We start from the raw sequence: 23,727 nt of genomic DNA on the forward strand, positions 1-23,727 counted from the left end.
CCCATTCACGGTGACCAGCGTAGAAGTGAGCTCCACGGGTTTCGGTGGCTGATCTCCAGGCAGTGGATTGCCAGGCCTTTCTGCCAAGGCACCACTGAGTAGTGGCTACTCATCATAGTGGCTGAGTGCATCAACCGTTGGCCCCACCCAGTGATTCCAGCCGCCTTCAAAGGAGCCCCTACCGCTTTGAGCTCCTAGACAGCAGCAAGACTTGCAGCTAGAGGAGCCCCCATAGAAAGGGCACTCTGTCTCCCTCTCTCACCTATCTGACCAACCATTCAATGCTGGGGAGACCAGATCACGGGTCTCAACTGCAGAGGGACAAAGTATCCACTGACCATGGCAACGACTCCACCACTAACATTTTTGCCCCCAAGTCACTGCTACTGAAATGCATGGAAGGCTTTACCCCAAGGGCCCCATCCTCCGCAGGACATGTCACTGCCATGCTCCAGTCTGTCACCTAAGGGCCAGTGGTGGTGGCCGACTCGCTGCCAGCCGGCTCTCCAAGGTTCTGAGGCGGCCAGTGCATGGACTGCAGTCTACCAAAGACTGATTGCCAGGAGGCTCCCTGGGCCTCTGGGGAAAGGGCAGGGCCAGCTCCACCTTGCCCACCACGACGGGGCAGACCACTCCTGCCCTTTTCCGTCTGCCCCTCTCTCTCCACGCTTCCCTTTGTGCACTCCTTAAGAGTCCGGGGAGCTCAATGAACGCCCCACGTGGCCTCACGACACCCGCGGGGTCTCCCCTCAAGTGCCTTGATGCTCCAGACCAAACACCTTACTTCCCTTCCCACCCCAAGGAGGCCTCCCTGCTCAGAGAGGGGGCTTGGCTAGGCGAGCAAGCTACAAGATCAATGTCTCAGCTCGAAACCTAGACCCCCTGGAGCAGGAGTCCACAGGACACCTTCTAACCACTGGAGAACATTTGTTCTTTAGTCAATTCTTCAAAGGGGAAGGGTCCACCAAAGTCCCCCAGGAAGCATTTAGAAATGTGTGCGGCAAGGGGTGGGAAGCCTCCTGCCATGGCCGAGCCAGTCTCCCCCAGGGGGAAAGGCAAGCAGCGCCCTGAGAAAGTGAGGCCCACGAGAAGCTCTGTTGGCTTGGGGGAGAGGCTCCTGGCTCCAGCCCCTCCTCGGTGGATCCTGAGAAAGGCAGAGGCTGGCCTGGGACAAGACTCAGCCAGCTCACGTCTCCCTCCCCTGTGGACCTGAGTCATTCAGTAAGTGTCTCAACAGAGGACCCCACCCGAGGTGCCAAGCCCTGGGCAGTCCCCATACCATGGCCAGCCAGGGGTCCTGCGATTCTCTGGGCCATAGGAAAAGGGCCAGCCCAATACCACAGAGCCCCAGGGACACACACCATGGGCCCAGCTGCTGCTTCCTCCACGGTCACCCTTCCTGCCCACGGCGGCCCAGGGAACCCCTGGGTTGTTCGACTACACCATGAGCCGCATTCATGCTGCTCTCACAGGGATGGACTCTGCCAGGCACCAGAGGTTTGAGGCACACACCCAACTCTGTTTACACATTTCAGGGAGCAATTATTTATTAAGCACCTACTTGTGCTGGATGGATACTGTGCTAGGCACCTCCTGCCTGCGGTTCCCACAGCACAGCCATCTGCTCACAAACGAAAACCCAGGAGCACGGCGGCTGCCCTGCAACCTGGGCTGGAGGCAGGCCATCCCCGCACGAGCAAACCCGCCTCCAGAATCCCGCTTTCCCTCCCTGGACAAGGCTGGACTGGTGGTGGTTATAAAGGATCTTGATAGTGACCGAGAGTGGAGCGGTGGCCTCCGGGACATTCACGTCCACTCAACACCAGCCAACAGAGGGAGGAAAATAGCCCGATGCCCATGATATTCCTAACTGGATCAGCAAAGACTTGCCTTCTGCCCCTCCTCAGTTCATACGGCTGCAGCAGCCCTTGAGAAAGGTAGGAGCTGCCCAGGCCCGACTGCGTCAGCTAGGTAGAGCTAGGCCTGGGTTCCTGAGTGAGATCTTCCAGGGGCCACAGGCCCACGAGGCGGAGAAGCGAGAGGACGGTTCTAATCTGAAGAGGAGCTGAGTGGACGGCACACCTGGTTTGGAAACACAACAGACCGCGCCTGCATTTACTGAACAACGCACACACACAGGAGAGTCGCCTAGTCCTATTTTGTCTCGCACGTGCACGCACGCACACGTGCATGCACACGCACGCTCGCACGCTCCCACACACACCCAGCCCTAGTTGTCCGTGCCCAGCTTGGAGAGGCCTCTGCGGAAGTCATGGAGGTCGTCGATCTTGCCATCCAGCACCTCCAGAAAGTTCTTCAACTCCACCTTTAGGTGGCGCTGTCGGTATTTGCTCTCCTCGATGTCTGTCTTCAGAGCCCGCACCTTGTCCTCCAGGTTTTGGTTGTCACGCTCGGCTGCCTGAAGTCAAAGCGAAGGGAGAGGAAGGTCTGGGGAAAGGGGCGGCTGGGCCGTCTGTCCACCGAGACCTGCTTCCGCCAAACTGCCCACTCTCCCCACCAGACCCATGGGCTTTGGGAGGGGGCCGGACATCTGGAACCACACTGTGCATCCCCCAACACGCAGCGCTGCGAGCACTGAGGCCAGAAGGAGAGGGCCATGGGAACATGTGGAAACAGGTCGAGACAGACCTCTGCCAGGGCTGACGAAAAAGTTTTGGAGACAAGGTGGTTGCAGCAACACTGAATATGATTATGACCACGGGGCGGGGCAGTGCCAACTGGTCAGAGCAGTGCTGTCATTGTCAGACTCACAGTGGCTCCCACGTGACAGGGTTCCTAGGCTGTAGTCCTTACAGGGGAAATCTTTCTCAGATGGGGCCAGTAAGGGGGTTTGAACCACCAACCTCTGGTTAGTGCTTTAATACTCGTATAACTCAAACTCCAAACTCATGCCATCCAGTCCATGCTGACTCAGAGCGACCCCCATCGGAGACTGTAACTATTGACGGGAGTAGAAAGCCCAGTCTGTCTTCAGCTAAGCTGCTGGTGGTTTTGAACTATTGACCATGCGATCGAGGCCTGACACATAACCAGTATACCACCAGGGCTCCATTGAATACTACAATTAAAAAAAAAAGTAGCAACCATTTCTGGGTGCCCCTCTCCCCTATGCCATTGGTTTTCCGGCAGAAGTGCTGACCACCATCTGCTGAGTACCAAGTCCCAACACAGATGCAGAGTGCGGGGCCCTACCTGAGGGCGCCGGTTTCCCGTCCCCAGGGCAATCCCCGGGCGAAGGTGTCAGCCCAGGTCCTGGCGGTCAGCAGAGGCCCTTGCTCATTTTGAGAGTGAGAAGGATGGTGGGGGGGGGCTGCTTTTCTCAGTTCTACTGAGAGGGGGAGGCCTCCTCAGCCCTGGGCCAGCCTCCGGGCCTCAGCAAGGGAGAATTGGCTGGGCAGTGACTCTAGGACAGTCGCCCAAGTACCCGGATGCGGTTGCCATGGCGACACTGCAGCGGCCAGGGCCCCTGCAGGAGAATCTGACAGCAGGTTTTCAGGAAGGGGCCTGCCGGGTCCTTCAATGAAGCTTCAGCCCTGAACTCTCCCTCTCTAGAAGGAGCTTCCCAAATTTAGCGGGGCTTCCAAAAGTTCGGGTGTGTGGGGGGTGGATTCCATTATCTTTTCATTTCCTTTATTTTTCATTTTACTTTTCCCACGAACCTTTGGAAGCTGACACCGTGTTTTCTTTTTTGAGCGGGTGCACGTGAGCCGGGAGCCAGCATGGGGCTGCACATCTGAATGAAGTGCCTCCCCATGCATGTCCCCAAGAGCCCTCCTTATGGGGATCAGACAGGGGCCAGCAAGGAGGGCCTGCGATCGCAGGCTGGGGGTGGCAGGGGTCTGCCAGCGCCGGAGTTCTATGCTTTCCAGCCCCCTCCCATCCTCTCACCTCCGTGGGTCTGTGGGGCTTCTATGGGCAGGGGACCAGCCGCTCACAGCCACGCACAGGGAACCTTCTCGACATAGAGAGGAGAAAACCAAAAGACAGCCCCTTCCGACCCCCACCCTGGGGCTAGATGGCACCTGGCCCGTAATGACCACTGGCTTCCTCTTTGCAGGAAAGGGGTAGCAGAGAGCGAGGCGGCGGCGGAGGAAAGGCACACACCACAAATGCCTCCCCCAACCTGAGCTCCGAGGGGGCCCCTCCGCCCTGAGCTTACCTCTAATTTTTCCGAGACGTATTCACACTCGGACATGAGCTGAGGTATGATTTCACTTTGCTTTCGGAGATCTTTCAACTCCTACGCGAGACAGGAGTTTGAAAGGGAGTGTGAGAGCAGGCCAGGCGGCGGGCATTGTGGAACCCCGTGCGGGCATCACGGAGGGAAGCCGCCAGCGGGCCGGGGTGTGGGCGGGGGTGAGGGGGGGTCTGCCGCGCCATTTGCCCAAGTGACTGATGAGGATGTGGGCGCTGAAACGGCAGGCCAGACCAACGGGGTCCCTGCAAACCCTGCGGCTGTCGAGTTGGTCCATGCGTGCGCGTGTGTCAGAGAGCTGCGCCACTGCGTTTTCAATGGTTGCTGGCGGGGAGCCCACTGCCAGTCCTTTCTTCCAAGGCACCCCTGGGTGGACTTGCACCTCTAACCTACTGGCTGGCAGCTCTTCACACTAACCCCTCGCATCACCCAGACCTACGGCCCTCAGGTCAGTCTGACTCCTGGTGGCCGTGGGAGACAGGGCAGAAGTGGCCCCTAGGATGGCCCAGATGCAGACTGCTGCCCGCCTCTTCTCCCAAGGAGCGGCTGGTGGCGCTGCACCTCGATGCCCAACACCCCCTCCCCCTCTGCACACCACCGCTGGGGGGCGGGCAGGCGTTCTCAGGATTCGGGTTTGGTAGGTGAGGCTGGAGAGACCGTCCAGTACCCTCCTGACCTCCGAAAGGGACCGACTGTGAGACCAGGGCGGCTCCGCCTGCCTTCGTCATGGCGCTGCCCAGCGCTCGCTCCGGGGTGCCTGGCGGCACCTCTGCAGGGAGGCTGCAGGGGTGGACCAGGCGGGCCTGCACTCTGCTCTGGGACTCGAGTCCTGACGCCACCTTCTCAGTTTGTGGGCGATACCACAGGTAGGGGGGGGGTCCTAGAGGAGGAGGGGGTGGCCCTTTGCGGTATATCCCTGCTCACCGTCTCCTTCTCTCGGAGCTCCGACTCCAGCTCCTCGATCCTGTGCTTCAGCTGGGAGTTTCTCTCCTTCTCTCTGTCGACCTCGCTGCACTGCTCCTCCAGCTCGTCGATCTGTCAGGGACAGCGTGCGTCACAGCAGGCACGCGCCGTGGCCCCACTGCCGGCTCCCCTCCCAGCGAAGCCACCTACCGACCCACTTGCATGCGTTCCTGTGACTCTGAATTGGGACATGGGGCTCCTGCCCACACACAGGCTGTTAACTCTTTATTGGAGTAGAAAGCCTAGTCTTTCTCCTGAGGACTGGCTCGGGGTTCCCAACTGCTGACCCTGCAGGTCACCGCCTAGCTTTTAACCACGGTGCCCCCAGGACGCCCAAGTAACTAACGAGACCTGGGCTCCTGCTTTTCACAGGCCTGGGAGTAGCTCTTGGTTTGCATTGCCAAGTGGCATCAGGCATTTCCAGGGCCAGAGTGTGTGTGCGCAGAGAGGGCCTGGGTGTCATGAGAACACAGGCCCATGGCACCCCTGTCGGCAGCAGTGGGTGGTCACTGTAAGGACACTTTTCCTGCCACCCTCGGATCTGGACACCTAGCCACCAGGGGGACATCTGGAGAGCCCCTGTCTGTAGCCCTCTCCTCTGGAAAGGAAGGTCCCCTTGTTTCCCATTCAGAGAAGTGGACAGTCCTTCAGTGACGTTCAATCTCCAAGTCTCCCTAACCCTCCCCTCATCCCCGGTCCCGCCTGCCCTCACACAGAGCCAGGCACCCTGCTCTCTGCTTGAAAAGGGAGAGAAAGGGAAAGCGGTCCTGCTGGCAGGCAGCTCTGGGAAGGAAACGTGCCAAGTCAGCAGCTGGCCCGGTGCCCCTCACTGTCAGCACTTTGGGATTTGCACGGAGAGCTTGAGATGGTCTGCCAAATGACAGGAGGCAGTTTTATGTGCCACCAGCATCCAAGTAAGACGGCGACAGAGAGCGCTGCGCCACAGTGGCTCCCCTCCAGCCAGGCGAGCTGATTGTCACACTGAACGCCCCTTCCACTCAAGCGTCCGTCTTCAAAAGCAGGCTGCAAAGCCCTGGTGTTAGCTGCAGGTGGAGTTAGCCGGCTGACCACCCACACATGGTTAACCCAGAAACCTCTGTCCTCAGTGGCCATCCCAAACTACCTCAGTCCAACTATGGAGAGAATGGGAGATTAATCAGTGATAGCAACCCAACCATGGGCCACCGAGTCCATCTCGACTCACAGTGACCCTACAGCACAAAAGAGAACCACTCCTTATGGCTTCTGAGACTCGTCAGTCTGTACGGGTACTGCCAGTCACATCGTTCTCCCATAGAGTGGCTGGGGATTGGAACCACCAATGCTGTGGTAAGCCCAACACTTAGTCCACTCTGGCATGAGGAGGGGTGAATTCTGAAGGACGCCAACCCAGGACAGCACCCACCTTTTTCAGAGGAAGGAAAAGGCCACGTTCATCTTCAACCCCTCATGCCACAGTTTTATAAATAATGATTTGCATAGAAGCAGGGTGTCTCAGAAAGCTCTCCTTTCTTCCAAGTCTCACTCTTCTCACCCCCCATGGTCCCCTGGCCCCCTCCGCCTATCTAGGACCATGAATCACAGAAAGGTCCACTCTCGACGAGCACCAGAAGGCATTTTCCAGGGCTCAAAAAGGGACCCACCCAACTGACTGATTTGGTTTTCCCCCTTAGTACCAAGAATTAGAAAAGCTGGTTTCACAACAATATCCCATCAAGCCTTCAGGCGAACTTCCTCCTGAGAATGCTGGGGCATCGGTGGGGCAGGGAAAAGGCGAGATCACCTGGGGGTGGGGGTGGGGGCCGGTGATGAGTGGAGGGCCCGGCACAGTCAGCAAGGGAGGATCAGAGGAGCACGGGACATCTCCAAATCCAGGAGAGGAAGCAGTTAGGTTTCAATCCTTGGATTTATCATCACGGATTAAAGGCTCCGATGTTTACACCTCGACTCCTCTTTTGTTCTAACATTTAAATGAACTCAAGAGGTCTCAGATTCAAGCGTGTATACACATGAAAAATATGCTGTGTGTTTGGCAGCCAAGTTCAATAAAACAGACAGTAGCAAATGCTGGAGAGATGAGAAGAGATTGGAACTCGCATGTGCAAACATCTTGCAAAGTTCTGTGGTGCCACCATACATGATTGGGAATAGCCATTGTTTCTGATCCAGAAGTCTCTCTGCTGTGTTATGTCCTAAAGAAATAAGAGCCATAGCACAAGCAGACTCCTGCCCACCCCGCTAATGTCCACTGCAGACAGGCTCACGACAGCAAGAAGATGGGAACCACCCATCTTCCCATTGGTGGAAGAACGGATAAAGAAACCCTAGTTCATTCACACATGGACTGCTCTCCATCACCCAACAAACAGTGAGAAAACCATGAAGCACCTCACTACATGGGTGGACCTGGGGAACGTCGTGCTGAGTGAAATCACTGAATCACAAAAGGACAACTATTACACGAGTCCACTATTATCAGCGAGACAGAGTCGTACCAAAGGGAGCCGGCTTTGGAGCCTGCCGAAGGTGGAAGGGGAAGGGAGGGGAGAGGAATTGACAGACTAGACAGGGCATGGGTGTTAACTTGGGTGTCATGGGTGATAGTCACCCACGAGAGGGAGCAGAGGAAACATGGAGTGGGTAAAGGGTAAAATTTTGGGAGTGCTGGTTAGTAAATTAAACTACTGAATACAAAGTTGATGATCTAAAATGCGCCATTGTCCTAATGTACAGTGAAGAAGAGAGATGCTGCATGAAGCTGAAGGGACAGCAAGTAGAATACAGGTTTCCGGAGAGGGGCTGGGGCACAGTGGTTGCAGGAGAGGGAGGTTAAAACGGAGACGATGTCAAGGAGTCCAGGAAGAAAAAGAATGTTTGGAAACTATGATTGTGGTAGCGATTGTATGATGCTGCTTGACATGATTGAACTATGGAACGATATGATATCTATATTAACTCCAACTAAATAAAAATTATTTTTTTAATAAGAGATACATTGTGTGTGCATTTAAACAGAAGGGGAGGAAGGAGGAAGGACCCCCTGGAGGGACACCCCCTGTCCACTCCACCCAGCCTCAGTGGTGGGCCCTGCTGTTCCCACGTGGCCCAGCCCCCACAGGAAGGTGCTGGGGCTGGCAGCCCACCTTGTTCCTGAGCCGGTCGTTCTCGTCACGGCAGATGGAGAGCTGCCTCTTCCACTGGTCCACGCTGGCTGCGGACTCCTGCAGCGCCGTGGTCAGCCGGGCATTGCTCTCCCGCAATGTCTGCAGCTCGATCTCCCATTTCTTCACGTTGGCAGCACTGCAGGGCGGGGTTAAGGTGGGACCAAGATGGTGGATACTGTCTTGCTCCGCCTCCACCCACCTCCATAGGAGAGGGGTGCCTGCCACTTGGGGCCTGCAGTCCCCACAGCCTGGTCAGGGTCCCACACTGGCGCCAGCTGCGTGCACCAAGAGCTAAGGAGTCCCGGCATCTCTCCCCAGTGTGAACACGTCACCATGTCACCCCGTAGGGTAGTTTCCCTTGGAGAATCGCTTTAGATGAGAACAGACTTCTTCAAGAATAAAGACATAAACCTCAGCATGAAGGTCTCACATGGTTGCAGACCTGCACCCCTCCTACCTCCTCAGGGGTCTAGAGCCCCCTCGCACACCCAGGTTCCTTCCCTCAGGGACCAGTAAGCCAGATGTTGTCACCCTGACTCATGGCGGCCTAGAGCTGTGCTCCATGGGGGCTGCAGGGGCTGGTTTCCTGAAGGTGGGCCACCAGGCCTTTCTTCTGACATGCCTCTGGGTAGACTCAAGTGCCATTCTTTTGATTAGCAGCCAAGGGTGCTCCTTGCCTGCATCACCCAGAGCCTCTCCCTCAAGGACTGTGGCTCTGAACTGCGGAGGAAGGCGATGGAGAATCTTAGGAAAGTTCTGGGTCCTGAAGACAGAGGGGAAAGTGCCTGGGGACCCGGTGTGGGCTCGAATCACAGTGAATGTGGCTCTCACGGTGAACTGTGAGACCTGCTGCCTCGGAGAAGGTCCCTGAGAGGACAGGAAGGACACGGGACATGGAAGGGGGCAGTGTGTGGTGCTAGTCAGGTGGCCTTAGACCCACTACCACATGGCCTCAGTGTCCCCAACTGTAAAACGCGGACATTGAGACACGATGGCCTTTAAGAGGGTGACGGCTCCCACTGGAGCCAGCTCCAGGCCAGGCCAGGTGAGCAGTGGGAATCCGAAGACCTGCAGCTTTAGTGTGGGCGTGGACCAGGCACCATGAAGTCCTACGCAGCCTCGTGGGAAATAGGGCACATTCTTCCCCGCCTCCAGCAGTTTTATTGTACGCATTATACAATTCTATATTATTCAATATTTCAACCATTCAATCTTATCAAGGCGCATTGAGCAGTTACCACAACATCAATCTTAACGCACCCCGAGTCTGTTGGATAAATCATCTTTAACATGTGTTGAGGGGCACATTCTTAAGGTCCTCAAACAGAATGGTGGTGACACCCGGATGCTCATGTGTGCACACACACACACACACACACATTCTCACCCACACTTATACGTAGACTCTCACCCCTACATGCATGCACCACGCATTCACTCATCCCCGATAGCCAGTCTCTCTCGCCCACCACCTCCCTTCTTTTCTTGCTCTCTCTCTCTCTCTCTCTCTCTCACACACACACACACACACACACACACACTCACTCACTCGTCCCCCCACCTACACTGTCTTAAACAAATCGATGCAGGAGTGCCCAGTCAGAGAGCAGTCAGCAAAGCGTACGGGCCTTGCACTGACCAGCACACAAGACTGCTCCAGGCAGGTTCGAGTCTCCTCTCTCAACTTCCAGCGGGAAAAACTTCCGGGGACGTGCTGACCTTGGAGAGAGCAGATTGTGAACTTTAAACAGGCCTTACCTCTGGGTCAAAGCGATCTTCAGCTTGCTGTTCTCGGACTTCAGGTTGGTGTCGGCAGGGCTGGTGTGAGAGGCCTTCTCGTCGTCCGTGCCGTTGACGCTCGATGCCTGAGCAGAAGATGGGGTTTCACCCCCAGATTCCTGGTCAAAGTGAATTATCTCCACACGTTACTGCTCGCCCTCACATCAACAGCAAGTCAGCGCAAGAAGAAACGGCGTGTTTATGAGTGGGGACAGACTGACTCATCTATCCAGAACACAGCGGAGGCTAACCCAGAAAGCACCTGCTCTCAGAGACGGCCCAGAACAAAGACCCAGTCCCCGAGGAGTCCCTGTGGCATTCACTCACCCGTCACAGACAAACAGGCTCGGGTGACAGGTCTCCCTGAGAAGGCACAGAGCAAAGCTGCAGCTTGAAAGTGGGGAGGGGCTGCCATCAACAACAAGTGACCGGAAACAGGGAACACAGAGAGCAGAGCAGGACTGGACGCTGGGACAAGAACTTAAAACCCCAGCACTACTCAGAAGCAGACCAACACACTCATTAAAAAGGCACGGCCCTAGCTCGGGGGGGTTTGCTGCTTCCACTCCGGTTGGACGCGATGGCCGCCCTGACGTCTCTCTGTGAAGGTGCTCGAGTGCAGGTGAAATTGCACCTGATCTTGGAGGAGAGCTGACCGAGCCTCACAGGACACGGGCAAAGGAAGGACCCTTGAAGACAATGATGTATATTCATTTGACCAATTGTAAATTTCTGCATGCCCAAAGATGCCATAAAGTAAATGAAGATGCTAACAAAAATCGGGGGAGGGGAGATATGCAGCAGAGAGGAAGCATAGAATGTTAATACTCATCCTACCCTAAAAGGCTCTCAGAATCAAGGCAACCCCTAAATCCTTGTGGATGAGAGAATACACTGGGGCTTGCTTTAGAATAGAGGGTGCACTGGGGGGTGGGAAAGGGGATATGGCGGAACAACTGGTTATGAGTCCCTGTTGTTCAGACTGGTCTAGGGTCCAAGGGAGTTTATATGATTCTGCTTAGCTTTGCAGAACTAAACTAGTTGGAAAACAGTTTAAAAAGGGGAGGGGGGAGGCAAACCCTTGGGGTCTTTAACCGAGGGAAAGGCATTTATAAAAGAAGGCATTCATAAAATCCACAAATATATAAAAATGCTTAACCTCACTAGTAAAGAAATGGAAAATGAAATATACCCAATAGGGGACATTTTCAACTGCCAAATAAGCAGAAACTGGTAGGTGAGTGTGTGGGAGGGAAAAAAACTGCTCCAAGCTTCTTGGGTTTTCCTGTAGGTGAAGTTTGTACTATGCATCAAAAGCTTTAAATACGTCCTTGCCTTTAACCTAATACTTCTACCTCTAAGAATTCATCGGGAGGAAACCACAAAATGCACAAAGATATGCAAGAAAGCGTGTTGTAATTTTGCTTATATTCATATCATTGTAATATTGTTTATATTCATGAATATAAGAAAAATACAGATATCTCAAATTACAGGAAGGCAGGAGAATAAACCATGATGAAATACACCTTGGGATATTATTAAAACATTCTTGAAAGCAAATATTTGAACACATGAGGAAATGATCATAGGATATAAAGTAAAAAAAAAAGGTTTGAAAGGGTAGTATAAAAAGGAAAAATATATAAAAATATACCTGGAAAGTACATTAGGAGAGGTTCAAACTCTCATTGCCCTTGAGTTGATTCCAACTCACAGCGACTATCAGACAAGGTAGAATTGCTTTTTCCCACAAAGAGCTGGAGGTGGTTTCAAACTACTCACCTTGAAGCTAGCAGCCCACTGTGGCCACTACACACACCACAGTATTAACACAGTAACTTGGAGTAGTGACTGAACAGGTATTCATATATATATATCTCTACTATAAACTTTTATAGTAATAAATAAAATCCCACATTAAATTTTTTTAACTAAGTTGTTTAAATATTCAATGATTTTGAAAAGTTGGCCAAAGTGTTCTTTCCCTAAGAGATTCAGGACACAAGAAATCTTGTGATATCTAATTTTAAAAGATACATACAATAATCTTTATATTTGGATAAACCAAACAAGGTACTTGAAAGCAAAAGCTTAAAGATAACCATGGAAACATAATTAATAATATGTACATAAAGCAGCATCTTACAGGTATATGCCAGTACTTCTTTTTTTTTTTTTTACACTTGAAAATACTTTTGGGGGAAGACAAACATTGCAACTCAAACCTTATCTCAAGAAATCCAGGTGTTAAAGTTTAGAGATAGCATCACTGTACTCGTGTAGTCTTGCTACTAAGTCAAAACCTCCTTTGTTTTAAGCGCATCAACCTGTGAGGTCCTTGTTTCTCAGCACATCACCGTCTTTAGGCACATCTGAAGGCAGAGCCTCCATCGCTCCAACCCTTCCCCAAATCATTCTGTGCTCTGTGATACACATCACGTCGAAACAGCGATTTTTGCCACTCTGGGGGGACTCAAATTTGAAATTCTCTTTCCGTTTGGGAAAAAGAGAAGTCTGAAGGGGGTGGGCGGGATATGGTTTCCCAAACACGTTCTCACAGGACGGACCTTGCTGCCCTCGCAGAAAGAGCAGGTGCGTTGCACCACTCTTTTCTGCTCAGCTTCTTTGGCCTTTTTCTCACCAGCGCAGTCTTCATTTTTTTTTTTAAAGTTTCTTCCCAATAAGCCTCAAAGATTATCCTGTGTCCTTCGAGAAAAATCTATCGAGATTAGCCCTTGAGAGTCTCCACAAAACATTGCCATAACCTTTGGAGCTGACCTGTCTGCCTTGAATCTCCCTGGCCCAGAAGATCGGCAGGAAGCCATTGTTTGCATTAGATGCTTTTTGAAGTTACAGGAATGAAAGGAAGACAAGCCTGAGAGGGAGAGGATGTCCTCACACCTCTCCACGGACTGCAGAGACGTGTCTCAGCACACTTCCCTGACAACAAGCGCCCCTCCTTCCAGTGCTCGCCACCTGAGCCTCTGACTCCCTGCCTGCTCTCAGCCACGCCCTGATTTCCGCACCACACAATGCAACCCTCCTGCTCCTTCCTGATCAACACCCACAAAACACACCAGCTCCCCACAGTTCAAGCAACAAAACTGAGGCCCAAACCCACTGCGATCTACTGATTCCGACTACTCGAAGCAGCCCTGTAGGACAGAGTGAGTGTGCTCCGCCGGCTTGCCAAGTCTGTACACCTTTATGGGAGCATACTGCTGCTCCTGATTAGCCTGCCGGTGCTTAACCCACGGTGCCACCAGGGCTCCTTGAACACGTAAATTATAAACTGTCTGATGATCACGAACTCCAGGTGATTCACAAGGTCTCTAAGCATTTTCCCAAGATTCTGGCAGCCCACGGGCAGGCACTTTGTCGCTAATTCACCTTGCTTATTCCTGACCCCTGATTTTTGCTCCTGACTTGGTCTCTTTCTGTGTCTCTCTCCAAATAGTCTCATCATGACACCGATGCACAGCACATACCAGTCTGCATGTCGAGAATGCACACTTTTAGTTCAAATTAAAAGAGGTCCTTCTCGGTCAATCCTCACACTTTCAAGCAGGCAAAGCCTGTCTTTCAGAATAAGACGGAGCTACTGAGCTACCATCCCTCACCTGACTTTTGCTATAATAGGAAGAGGGAACGAGGTCTCTCTGGCTTTCTCTCTCAAGGGCATGAGGTACCTCCAGACTCCAGGTGAAGGATCTTTCAAATAGGCCCAAAGTCCCCCAGCAGCAAGGACAGTCAAGGCCCTCCTGCCGGCACGTCAGCACAGTGAGGACAGACTGCTCCCCAGGGGCCAGGGACATGCATTCACCCTAATCCATTAATTGGCTTCTGCCCCAGACCTAGCAGCACATCCTGAAGAGTCCAAAGTCACACAGACACGTGTCGCAGCCACCTCACTGTCAGCACACGGGGAGCTGAAACAGGTCTGCACATGCCCTACCATAGGAATGCCCACGCCTGCCAGAGGTGACAGGGACAGACAGCCTTCATCACGGGTCACACTCGGGGTTATTTTATGGACAATCACTTACTTGGGAATGGTTGCTTGAGGTCTCCACTTTCTCCTGCGACCGGTCTCTGGCTAGTCTGGCTGCGTCCTTCACTTCCTGGAACTTCTCTGCGAACTGAACATGAGGAACACTGATACATATGGTGTTTGCTCCGTGGACGCATGCTTAATAGTCAGAGCCCACCGGGTCCCTTTGCACACATCTTAAGGAAAACAAAAATCTGGACAAAGCAATGAAAAGGAAATGACTAGAGATAAGGAAACATTTCTGGCCCAGGTCAAACATGAATTAGGGTAGTTTCTAACCTACTCGCATTAGCTGGCTGGTGAAATCTTTAAAAACAAACAAATAACAACAACAAAACCCCACCCAGGCTAACAGCAACCAATGCAAAATCAACACAAGAAATGTAGCTAATAGCTCAGATCCACAAAAGGAAACTCAGGAAAAATATCATTTCTACTGACCAGATCCAAGAGTCCTTTTCACAAGTCAATACTATGAAAAAACAGAAAGAAGCAAAACAAAAAGATGGGGGTCGGGGGGGCTGTTCTAGATTTTCACAGTTGAAGATACAGTAGAGGGTGGGATGCAGCCTATGATTGACCCTGCTTTGAATCTATGAAAGATTTCTGGGCACTGGCTACTGAGGAAATCTGAACATTGACTCAATCCTAAGATGACACCAAGGAATATTAATATGAAGTGTGTTAGATGTGCAATGCCACTCTATCAGCAAATGGTCTTGCTTTTGCTTGAGGGATGAATACTGAAGTAGTGAAGGTCCTAATGATCTGCAATTAACTTTTAGATACCTCAACAATAACAATAAAGCCGATGAGGAAATGTGGCAAAAGGCACAGTTATCATTCACCCATATGGTGCAAAGAGCTGCTATAGACCCGTCCCCTCCCTTATCAACAGGGTAAGGCCCCACAGGCCAGGCCACCATGCACCAGCAACCCCGGACAAAGCTCTTCTTCTGCCAGACAGCGGCAGAGCACAGCACAGGGACACACTCTGGTACATGTCTAGGAGGATTTTGTCCCACCTTCCTGATCTCTAAGTTCAGCTTCCAGACTAAGAGGGACTAGAAAGAAAGCCTGGGACAACAGAAAAGCGGGTGAAGGGTGACATCGGACAGTGTAAGGCATGAAAAAAAAATTATAAATTATCAAGGGTTTGTGAGGGAGGGAGGGTGGTGGAGGGGGTAGGAAAAATGAGTTGATACTGAGGGCTTAAGTAGAAAAAAATGTTTTGAGAATGATGATGGCAACAAATGTACAAATGTGCTTGACACAATGGATGGATAGATGGATGGATGGATTGCGGTAAGAGTTGTATGAGCCCCCAGTAAATTGATTTTTAAAAGAAAGCAAGCAAGCAAGTCTGATGACCTACTTCTGAAAACCACCCAGTGAGAACCCTATGGTCCATATCGGTCTGATCTATAGTCATCATGAGGATTGTGATACTTAAGGTTTTGTGTCATCTGGCTTGGCCAGGATGCTCAGTGGTTTGCTAATGAAGACATCCCCATAATGAGCTCTTTCTGCGGTAGTGGCCTGCTTCCCATGTGAGTGGGAGCTATGGAAAAGCTTGCCTGTTGTGTGCTGAGCCTGGATCTGGTTTGAGGACTTCTGTTTCTTTGGACTTGAGCCCGACAGTCATCAGTGGCCTGCCACCTTACCTGCCAACCTTGGATTCCTTGGCCTCTACAGCCAGAAGCCTGTCTCCTTCCTGCTGATCTTGGGCTAATCAGTCCTTGCAACTATGAAAGTCAGGAGAAGCCTCCAGCCTACCATCTGGCCCTTGGACCTCACCCACTTCTACCACTGTGAGCTATATCCTCGACATACGCCTCCTTTTCACCCTTTCTCTCCATTAATATGTGCACACACACACACACACAGAGATAGGCTTCATTAATTTTGCTTCCTTAGAGGGAACCCAGCCAAAGACAGGAATGGTTCCAGACGGGGTAGTTTTTGTTCTGTTGTGTATGGGGTTGCCATGAACTGGGGGCAGACAGGATGGCAACTAACAACAGCAAAGCCATCTCAGCAGTGAGTATGGACAGCCACCACTGAGACATCAGTGATATTAAGACGTCAAATGGTGATTTTAAAAGTCCCAGGATCCAATTCAAAGGCATATGTGACTGAACACAACTGCAAGTGCAGGGTTGTCAATGGAAGCCCCTGACAATCGGGCCTTGCCGGTGCCGTGCTCAGCACGTCGGGCGCAGGTGTCTCAATTCTTTCCCAGCCGCCTGCACCAAAGTACTCTGGGTTTTGTCACAGATCCATCCTGTGCCTGTCAGGGTCCCTGTCTGTTACCCCTCTCTTAGAAACTCACTCTAATTTTCCTGACAATTAGATGGGAAATTTCGTGGCCCAGGATCACATGTGTTCAATCAACAAACATGGACAGAACATCACATGCCCTTCCAGTCAATAGATGCTCTTCTGTGGCCGAGCGGCACACGAGCTGGGCCATGCACAAAGTTGGGTGCTGGGACCAGATCGACTGTGAAACTATCATATACTGTTCCTGTCTGCCAGGAGGCTGAGTCAAGCAGCAGGTCAACTAGCTAGCATTGGCGGGAAGTTGATACAACAGCTGCCTCTGGGCAGACCTTGGGGCCTCCCTCCTCCTGGCCTTCTTATCCCACCCTCCCTCGAGTACGCTCAGAGGGAGCAGAAGACCGATGAGACTCCTAGCGCAGGAAACAAACCTTCTGTTTCAGCAGGGTCCTCCCGGGGCACCCATCATGGTTCCTCCGGAGTGTAGCATAGTCCTTGGCTTGGGTAGCCACCTTGACCACCTTCCCCTACGCCCTCAACATAGCCATGTTGACATGTTATGGGGTTTACAGGCTTCGGAAAACAAGAATTCCAGTGGACAGTTTTCCAGGTGAGAAGTGGGGCCTCAGAAAGGCAAAGTGACTTGTCCCTGGTAAGGATGAACGTGGGTCCAGCGCTGTGTTCCCATGAGCATTCTACACATCCAGTTATCTCCTGGTGTTAACAGTTATGGCTACAGTTTTTCCCACTGCCAATGCTAGCTATTTATTGACTGTTTCCCATTTGCAAAGACCCATGACCCTACCATAAAAAACAGCATTGTGCTCAGCCTCCCTTTAAAAGTATATTACATGGGAAATCTTGAATGCCAAAAGAGGCCCCAGGGACCCCGAGGGCAAAGGCAAGGTCCCTAGAACAGAGTATCAGACATGGAGTCAGGGCCCCTCTGCCACCATGTCTGACTGAGGTCCTTCTGCAAAAGGGCACCAGCCAACCAGCATCAGAACCCTGTCAGAACCAGCACCTTTGCAGCCCCTCCGAGGTGGTGGTGCTGCGTGCACTCCCTGGCGTGATCACAGAGATAAGATGAGAAGGCTGATCAGAATGTACCGAGTCTTGCGATGCACCCTTCTTGGTTGACCTTGTTGGTCGAGTGACCCCTTAGTTGCTATCAAGGCACCTCAGTTGCTCTCGTGTTACCTCAGCAAAACGGACGCTCTCCCCTGCAAACCATCACCCAATTCACAATAACAACTTGGAAAAACAAGTTCACCCCTTTGGAATTCCCTCCCCCCAGAGTCACTTCTCTGCCTTGAAGTTAACCAGCTCCGCAGGTCCCCACCAGAGCCCCTGTTTGGATGGGGCCACTTTTCTGAAGGCATCAAGTGTGAGGAAGAGCAGGATGCTCCTGGGAGAAGAACCTGTGTGCAGCCAACCATGGACCACAGAGACAGGTCTGGAACCAACCGGGGCATGTACGGACTCGAACCCTGGGGAGAATGCGTTTTGATGCATCCTCGTATATGACGATAGAGATTCCTCAGTCCACTGATAGAAAGACACTTTAATTCGTAGCATAAACCGGGAGCGAGATCAATCATTGATGGTCTGAGACGCAACTATTTTAAAAGGCCTAGCTTTGGAAAAAATGGATGGCAACAAAATGGAACACTCTTCACATTCCTGCTAGAGGGCTGGATGGGTGACTTCCTAGACTTGGGAGTGAAAACAGAAAATCATACACGTGGCCGATGCGATGACAGAACATACAACTCTGGAATCTGACAGAAGAAAAACTGAATCAGGAGGAAAATGACAGGGTGGGGATACAGCGATCGCCACGCAAGGACAACAGAAAAAGAGCTGTACTCTTCCCTTTAGAAAGGGTGTGCATAGCTTGAAAAGGAAAACATTAAAACTCCCACAGATAAATGGCAAATTCATGAATAAAAGATACCGTAAGTAAACAACTTGCAGAAAAGATTGTTCAGCCCTGCTAGCGATGCAAATTAAAACGGGGAGGGGCTGTTCTTTGCCTGCAAAATTGGCAAAACAATAAATACCATCATAATACGAGGGCTGACAAGAGCTTTCTGGTTGCGCTGTGTTGGTGGGTCCAGCCCCCACGGAGAAGCGATTTGGGAATAAGTGCCATTGGTGAAAAGAAGTAAAAAGAAAGAAAGAATGATAAAAAAAAAAAAACAACCATGTCCTCTGACCCAGAGATATCCCTTCTGGGCAACTATCCTATAAAAATAAATGAAAAACAACAACAGCCTCCATAAAAGATGCTCATCCTAACATGATCGCAATAATAGAAAACTGAGCGTGATGCAGGGAGCCTGCTGAGCAGGACGGGGACGTCTGTTTACAGCCTCCCTTGTTGGGAGGACAGTGTCAGTGACCAAGAGGCTCAATGATTGTCTTTTGGGGGAAACCCCCTCTCTCCAAGCCTTCCGTTTTCTTGCATCTTTCCGTTTATGGTCAGAGCACATATATGTCACAGATTTCAAAAAGTTAAAAATGTTTTTCTCAGCCTGTGTTCCCCTCGCTCAGAGACAGTCACTGCGAACATAAAGTTGTGGTGTTTTTAAATGGACAAGTACACATATTCAAAACCAGAATGCTGCTGCACATAACGTCTGCTCGGAAGTTGACAAGAGGACACTAGTACTTCCACCCTGGCCTGAAGTCTATCCTACTCCATCTGCTGCAAAAAGACCTCCCTAGAGGTTTAAAAGCAAAGATGTCACTTTGGAGACGAAGGTGTATCTGGCCTATAGCGTGGCATTCTCAGTAGTCTCAAACGCATCGGAAGCTGGACAGTGAATGAGGGAGACTGAAGAATTGCTGCCTTTGAATGATGGTGCTGGCCAAGAACGCTGAATATACAGTGTACTGTCAGAGGACAGGCCGGGGACTGTCAGGACAGTGGACTGTCAGAAGAACAGACAATGGACTGTCAGAAGAACAGACAGTGGACTGTCAGAACAGACACGTCTGTGCTGGAAGAAGTACAGTCAGAATACTATTTAGAAGTGAGCATGGAGGGACCTTAAGACACGTCATCAGAAGGGACCAACCCCTGAGGACGTTCTGCTTGGAAAAGAAGCAGGGCAGTGAAAAAGAGGAAGATCCTTAACAATGTACACCGGCTCAGAGGCTGCAACAGGGCCTTGAACAGCAGAAGGATTGTGAGGACGGCTGGGGGCCAGGCAGTGTTTTGTGCTGTTGCACACAGGACAATGACTCGTGACCCCAGAACGACTACATTATTATTATAAACATTTTATCAGGAGCTCTTACAGATATTATTACAACCCACAGTTCCCTCAGATCACACATAATTGTACAATTGCTGTCATCATCATTTTCAATACATTTTCCTTCTTGAATCAGCTCCTCTGTATCCCCTCCCCCCCACTCTACCTTAATATATTATGTTATATATTATTCTTATTATTGCCATATCTTACACCATCCACTGTAGCCATTCACCCACAATTCTGTTGTTCCTTCTCCTTGAGTAGGGTTATCCATTCTTCAATGCTATCAGTTCCCCCTCCCCCACTTCCCATTCCCTCAGGGAACAATTACACCCATTACTGTTTCTGAGGGATTTATCTCTCTTGGATTTCGTGCATCTTGATTGTACAAGTGTACATACACAGGTCTAGCAAGATTAGTGAGGTAAAACTAAAGCCATAATAGTGGGGGGGGAATATTAAAGAACTAGAGGATAGTTATGTTTCATCAGTGCTGTACTGCACTCTGGATATATCATCCTTTCTTTGTGGCCCTTCTGTGAAGGGTTGTCCAATTATCTTTGGGTCTCCACTTTGTCCAAGCTCCTTTCATGTCAAGTTGATTGCTTGTTTTTGAACTTCTGATACCTGTTCCCAGCACCTGTTCCCTGACACCTCATGATCACACAGGCTGGTGAGCTTCTTCCATGTGGGCTTTGTTGTTTGCCTGCTAGATGGCCGACTACTACATTATTTTAACTGCTACACAAAATTACCCTGAAGAATATACTGGAGTTTCTTTAACATGGTCTCTATTTTGGGTGTTTATATGATTTTTTTTGTGTGTGGCAAGGACCATCCCTGTAGGTAAATCTGTGTACAGGTATCCCCCGACTCTTTGGAAGTTGCTTTGCACCACAGTTCTTCCATGACATACTTATATTAGTACCTATTTTGGATAATTCAAAGAAACCCAAAGAGGGTTTTCTACCTTTATGAAAAAGGCAAAAAACAAAACTAGCATTCAGCATTTGTTTCCTACTGAGCCATTTAAAGTAGCAGCCCTAGTGGCGCTCTCTGTAGGTTAAGTGTTGCGCTGCTTATCACAAGGTCAGTGTTTCAAATCCACCAGTCCCTCCATGGGTGAAAGGTGCCGCTACCTGCTCTCGTCAAGATTTACAGTCTCGGGAACCCTGTGGAAGAGTTCTACCCTGTCTGATAGATGGCAGTGGGTTTGGGTGCCATTAATGTGGCAGCATGCACCTGGAGCAGCAAGTGTGGTATCAGGGACTTCCCGCTGCATCAAATGGCCATGGCTTTGAACTGTGTCTGTGAGCACTATCTATCTATCTATCTGCTGGGGTTATTTTAGGCTGATGTGTTATTTGGTAGGTTCTGAGGATATTAAAAATGGTCTCATATAAGTTCATGATAATTGCTTCTTCCCTTTCAACTGGAGGGTTTGTGAGTTTGAGACCGCGGGGGAAGCCTGTATTCAGTTACACGTATTTCTCTAGAATAGACCCCTCAAGGGAATCTCAGGGATCAAAGAATATTCAAACCACAAAGTTTTCTGAAACATGAGGAGGGCTTTGGAATGTACTTGGAAAAATGGGATTAAAAGGTAGGGAATTTTTCTTTGAACTTGTTGAAACTCCCTTGTCCAGGTGCACAGCCGGTCTGCCCAGGTGAGCGGAGAGGAGGGCGTCCTCTAGGCCCTAGACAATCCGTTTCCAAAGGGGGGGCATTGCCGCAGTGACTCAGGCCACCCTTGGGTCTCCTCCTCGGTCCTCTCAGTTTCCTCTGGGCCGCTGCCTGGGTCGGCAGGCTCAGATTTCTCTTGGAAGACAGTCCACGTCAGCATGCTACTGGGGCCTGGCCTCAAGGCTCTCAGAGTCCTTTGCCCATCCCCTTAGCAGACAGCGCAGACATCCCTGTCCTGGTCCCGTCCCTGCCGGTGGGGACAGAGCGAGCAACCTGAAGGGGCTGGGCTGACCATGAGCCCAAGTAGAAGGCAGAGGGGGACTCTGCAGGGGGAGCCGTGTGGTATCAATCTCCTGCCTGCCTCCTCGCTCTCGCCAAACTGGAGATGGAGCCGGGAGGCCATCTTAATGCCATGAGCGAAAGGACAGTGAAAGAAAGAGGGGAATACAACTTCCTCAAGACCCCTCAGCCCCGTATCGTGGAGCTGCTGTCCCAGAGCCAGCAAGATCCTCCTCAGGACGTCTCTCCCGCACGACGGCAGCCCTGTTTGCTAAAATACCACGGTTAAGTTTCCAGTACATGTAGCCAGAGCAATCTGCTTATGACTAATTAATAGCCCCCACTTAAAAATAAAAACTTACACCAGGAGAGCGAGCAATATTCTACCACTACAGTAAGCTAAGGAAGCGAACACAAAGGTGCGGATGCAGACGGCTGCAGAAATCAGTGCGATGGGTTGAAAGCATTTGGGTCAGAATTTGAATGTCCGGCTGCCAGGGAATCATGGAGCTTCGTGCCGGGAACGCCTTGCTGGATGGCGCTCTCTTCACGGCAGAATGTGTTTCCTCCAGCGAGTGAAGAATCAGACGCAGCCAAACTTAAACTAGTGACAGCTCCAGGGCTCTTGGGTTCTGTAATGCCAGAGAAGAGCTAAGTGCTAACAGCTGGCCCCTTCTTCTACTCCGGGCTCCCTCTTTTGTCTCCGTCCCCGAGTGCTTCCTCTCACCAGAACATGCAATCTTCTCGAGAGTCTCCAGGAGGCCGAGGTAGATCTCCGACCTAGTGGGTGCCCAGCTCAGCCCTCGTTAACTTCTGGGATGCACAGCTTCTGCTGGTTTCCAGAGTCTATCCAAGGAGCAGAAAGTGTCCTGGTAAAACTTTCTGGGCTGTGGCGTGAAGTGGTCCTTACAAAGGGGCAGCTAGCCCAAGGGATCTGTTGTCTCTTGGGGCGGCGGCGAAAAGAGAAGTCTGGTATAAAGAGTTCTCCAATGAAAACTGGCCACACGAGTGCTCCCTTTTCTGGCCTAGTAAGAGCGTTTGGTTACCAGTTCCCCTCGCCAGTCTGTGGGGGGCTGCTCTGTGCATTCCGGAACATTCCGTGGCAGCTGCTCCCTCAGCTCACTCCTGGGGAACCCTTGAGCCCAAGTTCCTCTCTGCCAGCTAATTGCCACTTGTCAGACTGCCAGCCTCACTTGATGGTAATTTATCACAGGGTGGTTAATTGCTCCCTTCAAAAAGAAGGGGAAAAGTTGATTGGAAACATTTCGAACCAAGGAGCCATCTGAGGGCTTGTTTGAGAAGTCTTTGTGACAATGGCAGGTTACAGGCACAGAACGGACGGACGGATGGATGGACGTTTCAGCACCAAGTGACTCAACAAAGGGACATTCCTCTTTCAGTGGGAGGACATTTTCTTCGGCCTGGACAAAACAGAAGGGCCGTGCTTGGAAGCAGGTCCGCCTCAAGGTCTCGGCCATTCTCAGACAGAACTGAACTTGAACGTTCCTTGCTTTTGTTTCTGTGTTTGATTCTTTTCATGTAAAGTTTTCCTCCCTCTTCCGTAGCTACTTACTAGAGGCCGCCTTGTCTCGGGCAGTTGTGAGAGTCTCTCAAACTGTGCCGCTGTAGCAGGGTCAGGCGCTCGGACCTGAGGGGGGACCCTGCCTCGCATCTCCATCTCATCCTTCCCAGGGCTCTGAGCGCGGAGATGCGGGGATTGAAGGAAGAGCCACTTGGCAGGGGAAGGGAGTCCCCCAACCACTGCCCTCCCCCAGCAGGTACTTCTTCAGGAGGGAAAAGGCCTGAGGCTCTGTTTGTTCCTTCTTCCCACAAACCACCAGCACACTTCCTTCTGCGTCATGTCCACGCTCGAATCTCACCCCACCCGTTCCCCTTCCCCGTTTCAGAAAGTGGCCCCGACCATCCATCATCGTCCTGGAGGCTCCTGCTTCCCGCACCGCTCACTAAGCTCTGCCAGGAGATGCGTTTTAAAAGCGCTCCAACTCTCCCTGAAGCCCTCGTCATCTCTAGTCTGGATTGAGT

The 23,727-nt window shown here is 51.4% G+C and overlaps 1 protein-coding gene across 1 annotated transcript in view; it reads right to left on the reverse strand.

The window, feature by feature from the left end:
* Positions 1-541: 541 nt before the first annotated feature.
* HOMER2 (homer scaffold protein 2) overlaps positions 542-23,727 on the reverse strand; it is a 100,154-nt gene continuing 76,968 nt past the window's right edge. The window contains exons 4-9 of the mRNA XM_075557304.1: positions 14,172-14,264; positions 10,102-10,208; positions 8,323-8,479; positions 5,141-5,251; positions 4,181-4,261; positions 542-2,419 (exon numbers count right to left, since the gene is read on the reverse strand). Of these exons, the coding sequence (XP_075413419.1) occupies positions 2,231-2,419; positions 4,181-4,261; positions 5,141-5,251; positions 8,323-8,479; positions 10,102-10,208; positions 14,172-14,264 (738 nt within the window). The 3' untranslated portion in view covers positions 542-2,230. The remainder of the gene's footprint in view (positions 2,420-4,180; positions 4,262-5,140; positions 5,252-8,322; positions 8,480-10,101; positions 10,209-14,171; positions 14,265-23,727) is intronic.

This window comes from Tenrec ecaudatus, chromosome 9, assembly GCF_050624435.1.
Source record: "Tenrec ecaudatus isolate mTenEca1 chromosome 9, mTenEca1.hap1, whole genome shotgun sequence".
NCBI classification, from domain to species: domain Eukaryota; kingdom Metazoa; phylum Chordata; class Mammalia; order Afrosoricida; family Tenrecidae; genus Tenrec; species Tenrec ecaudatus.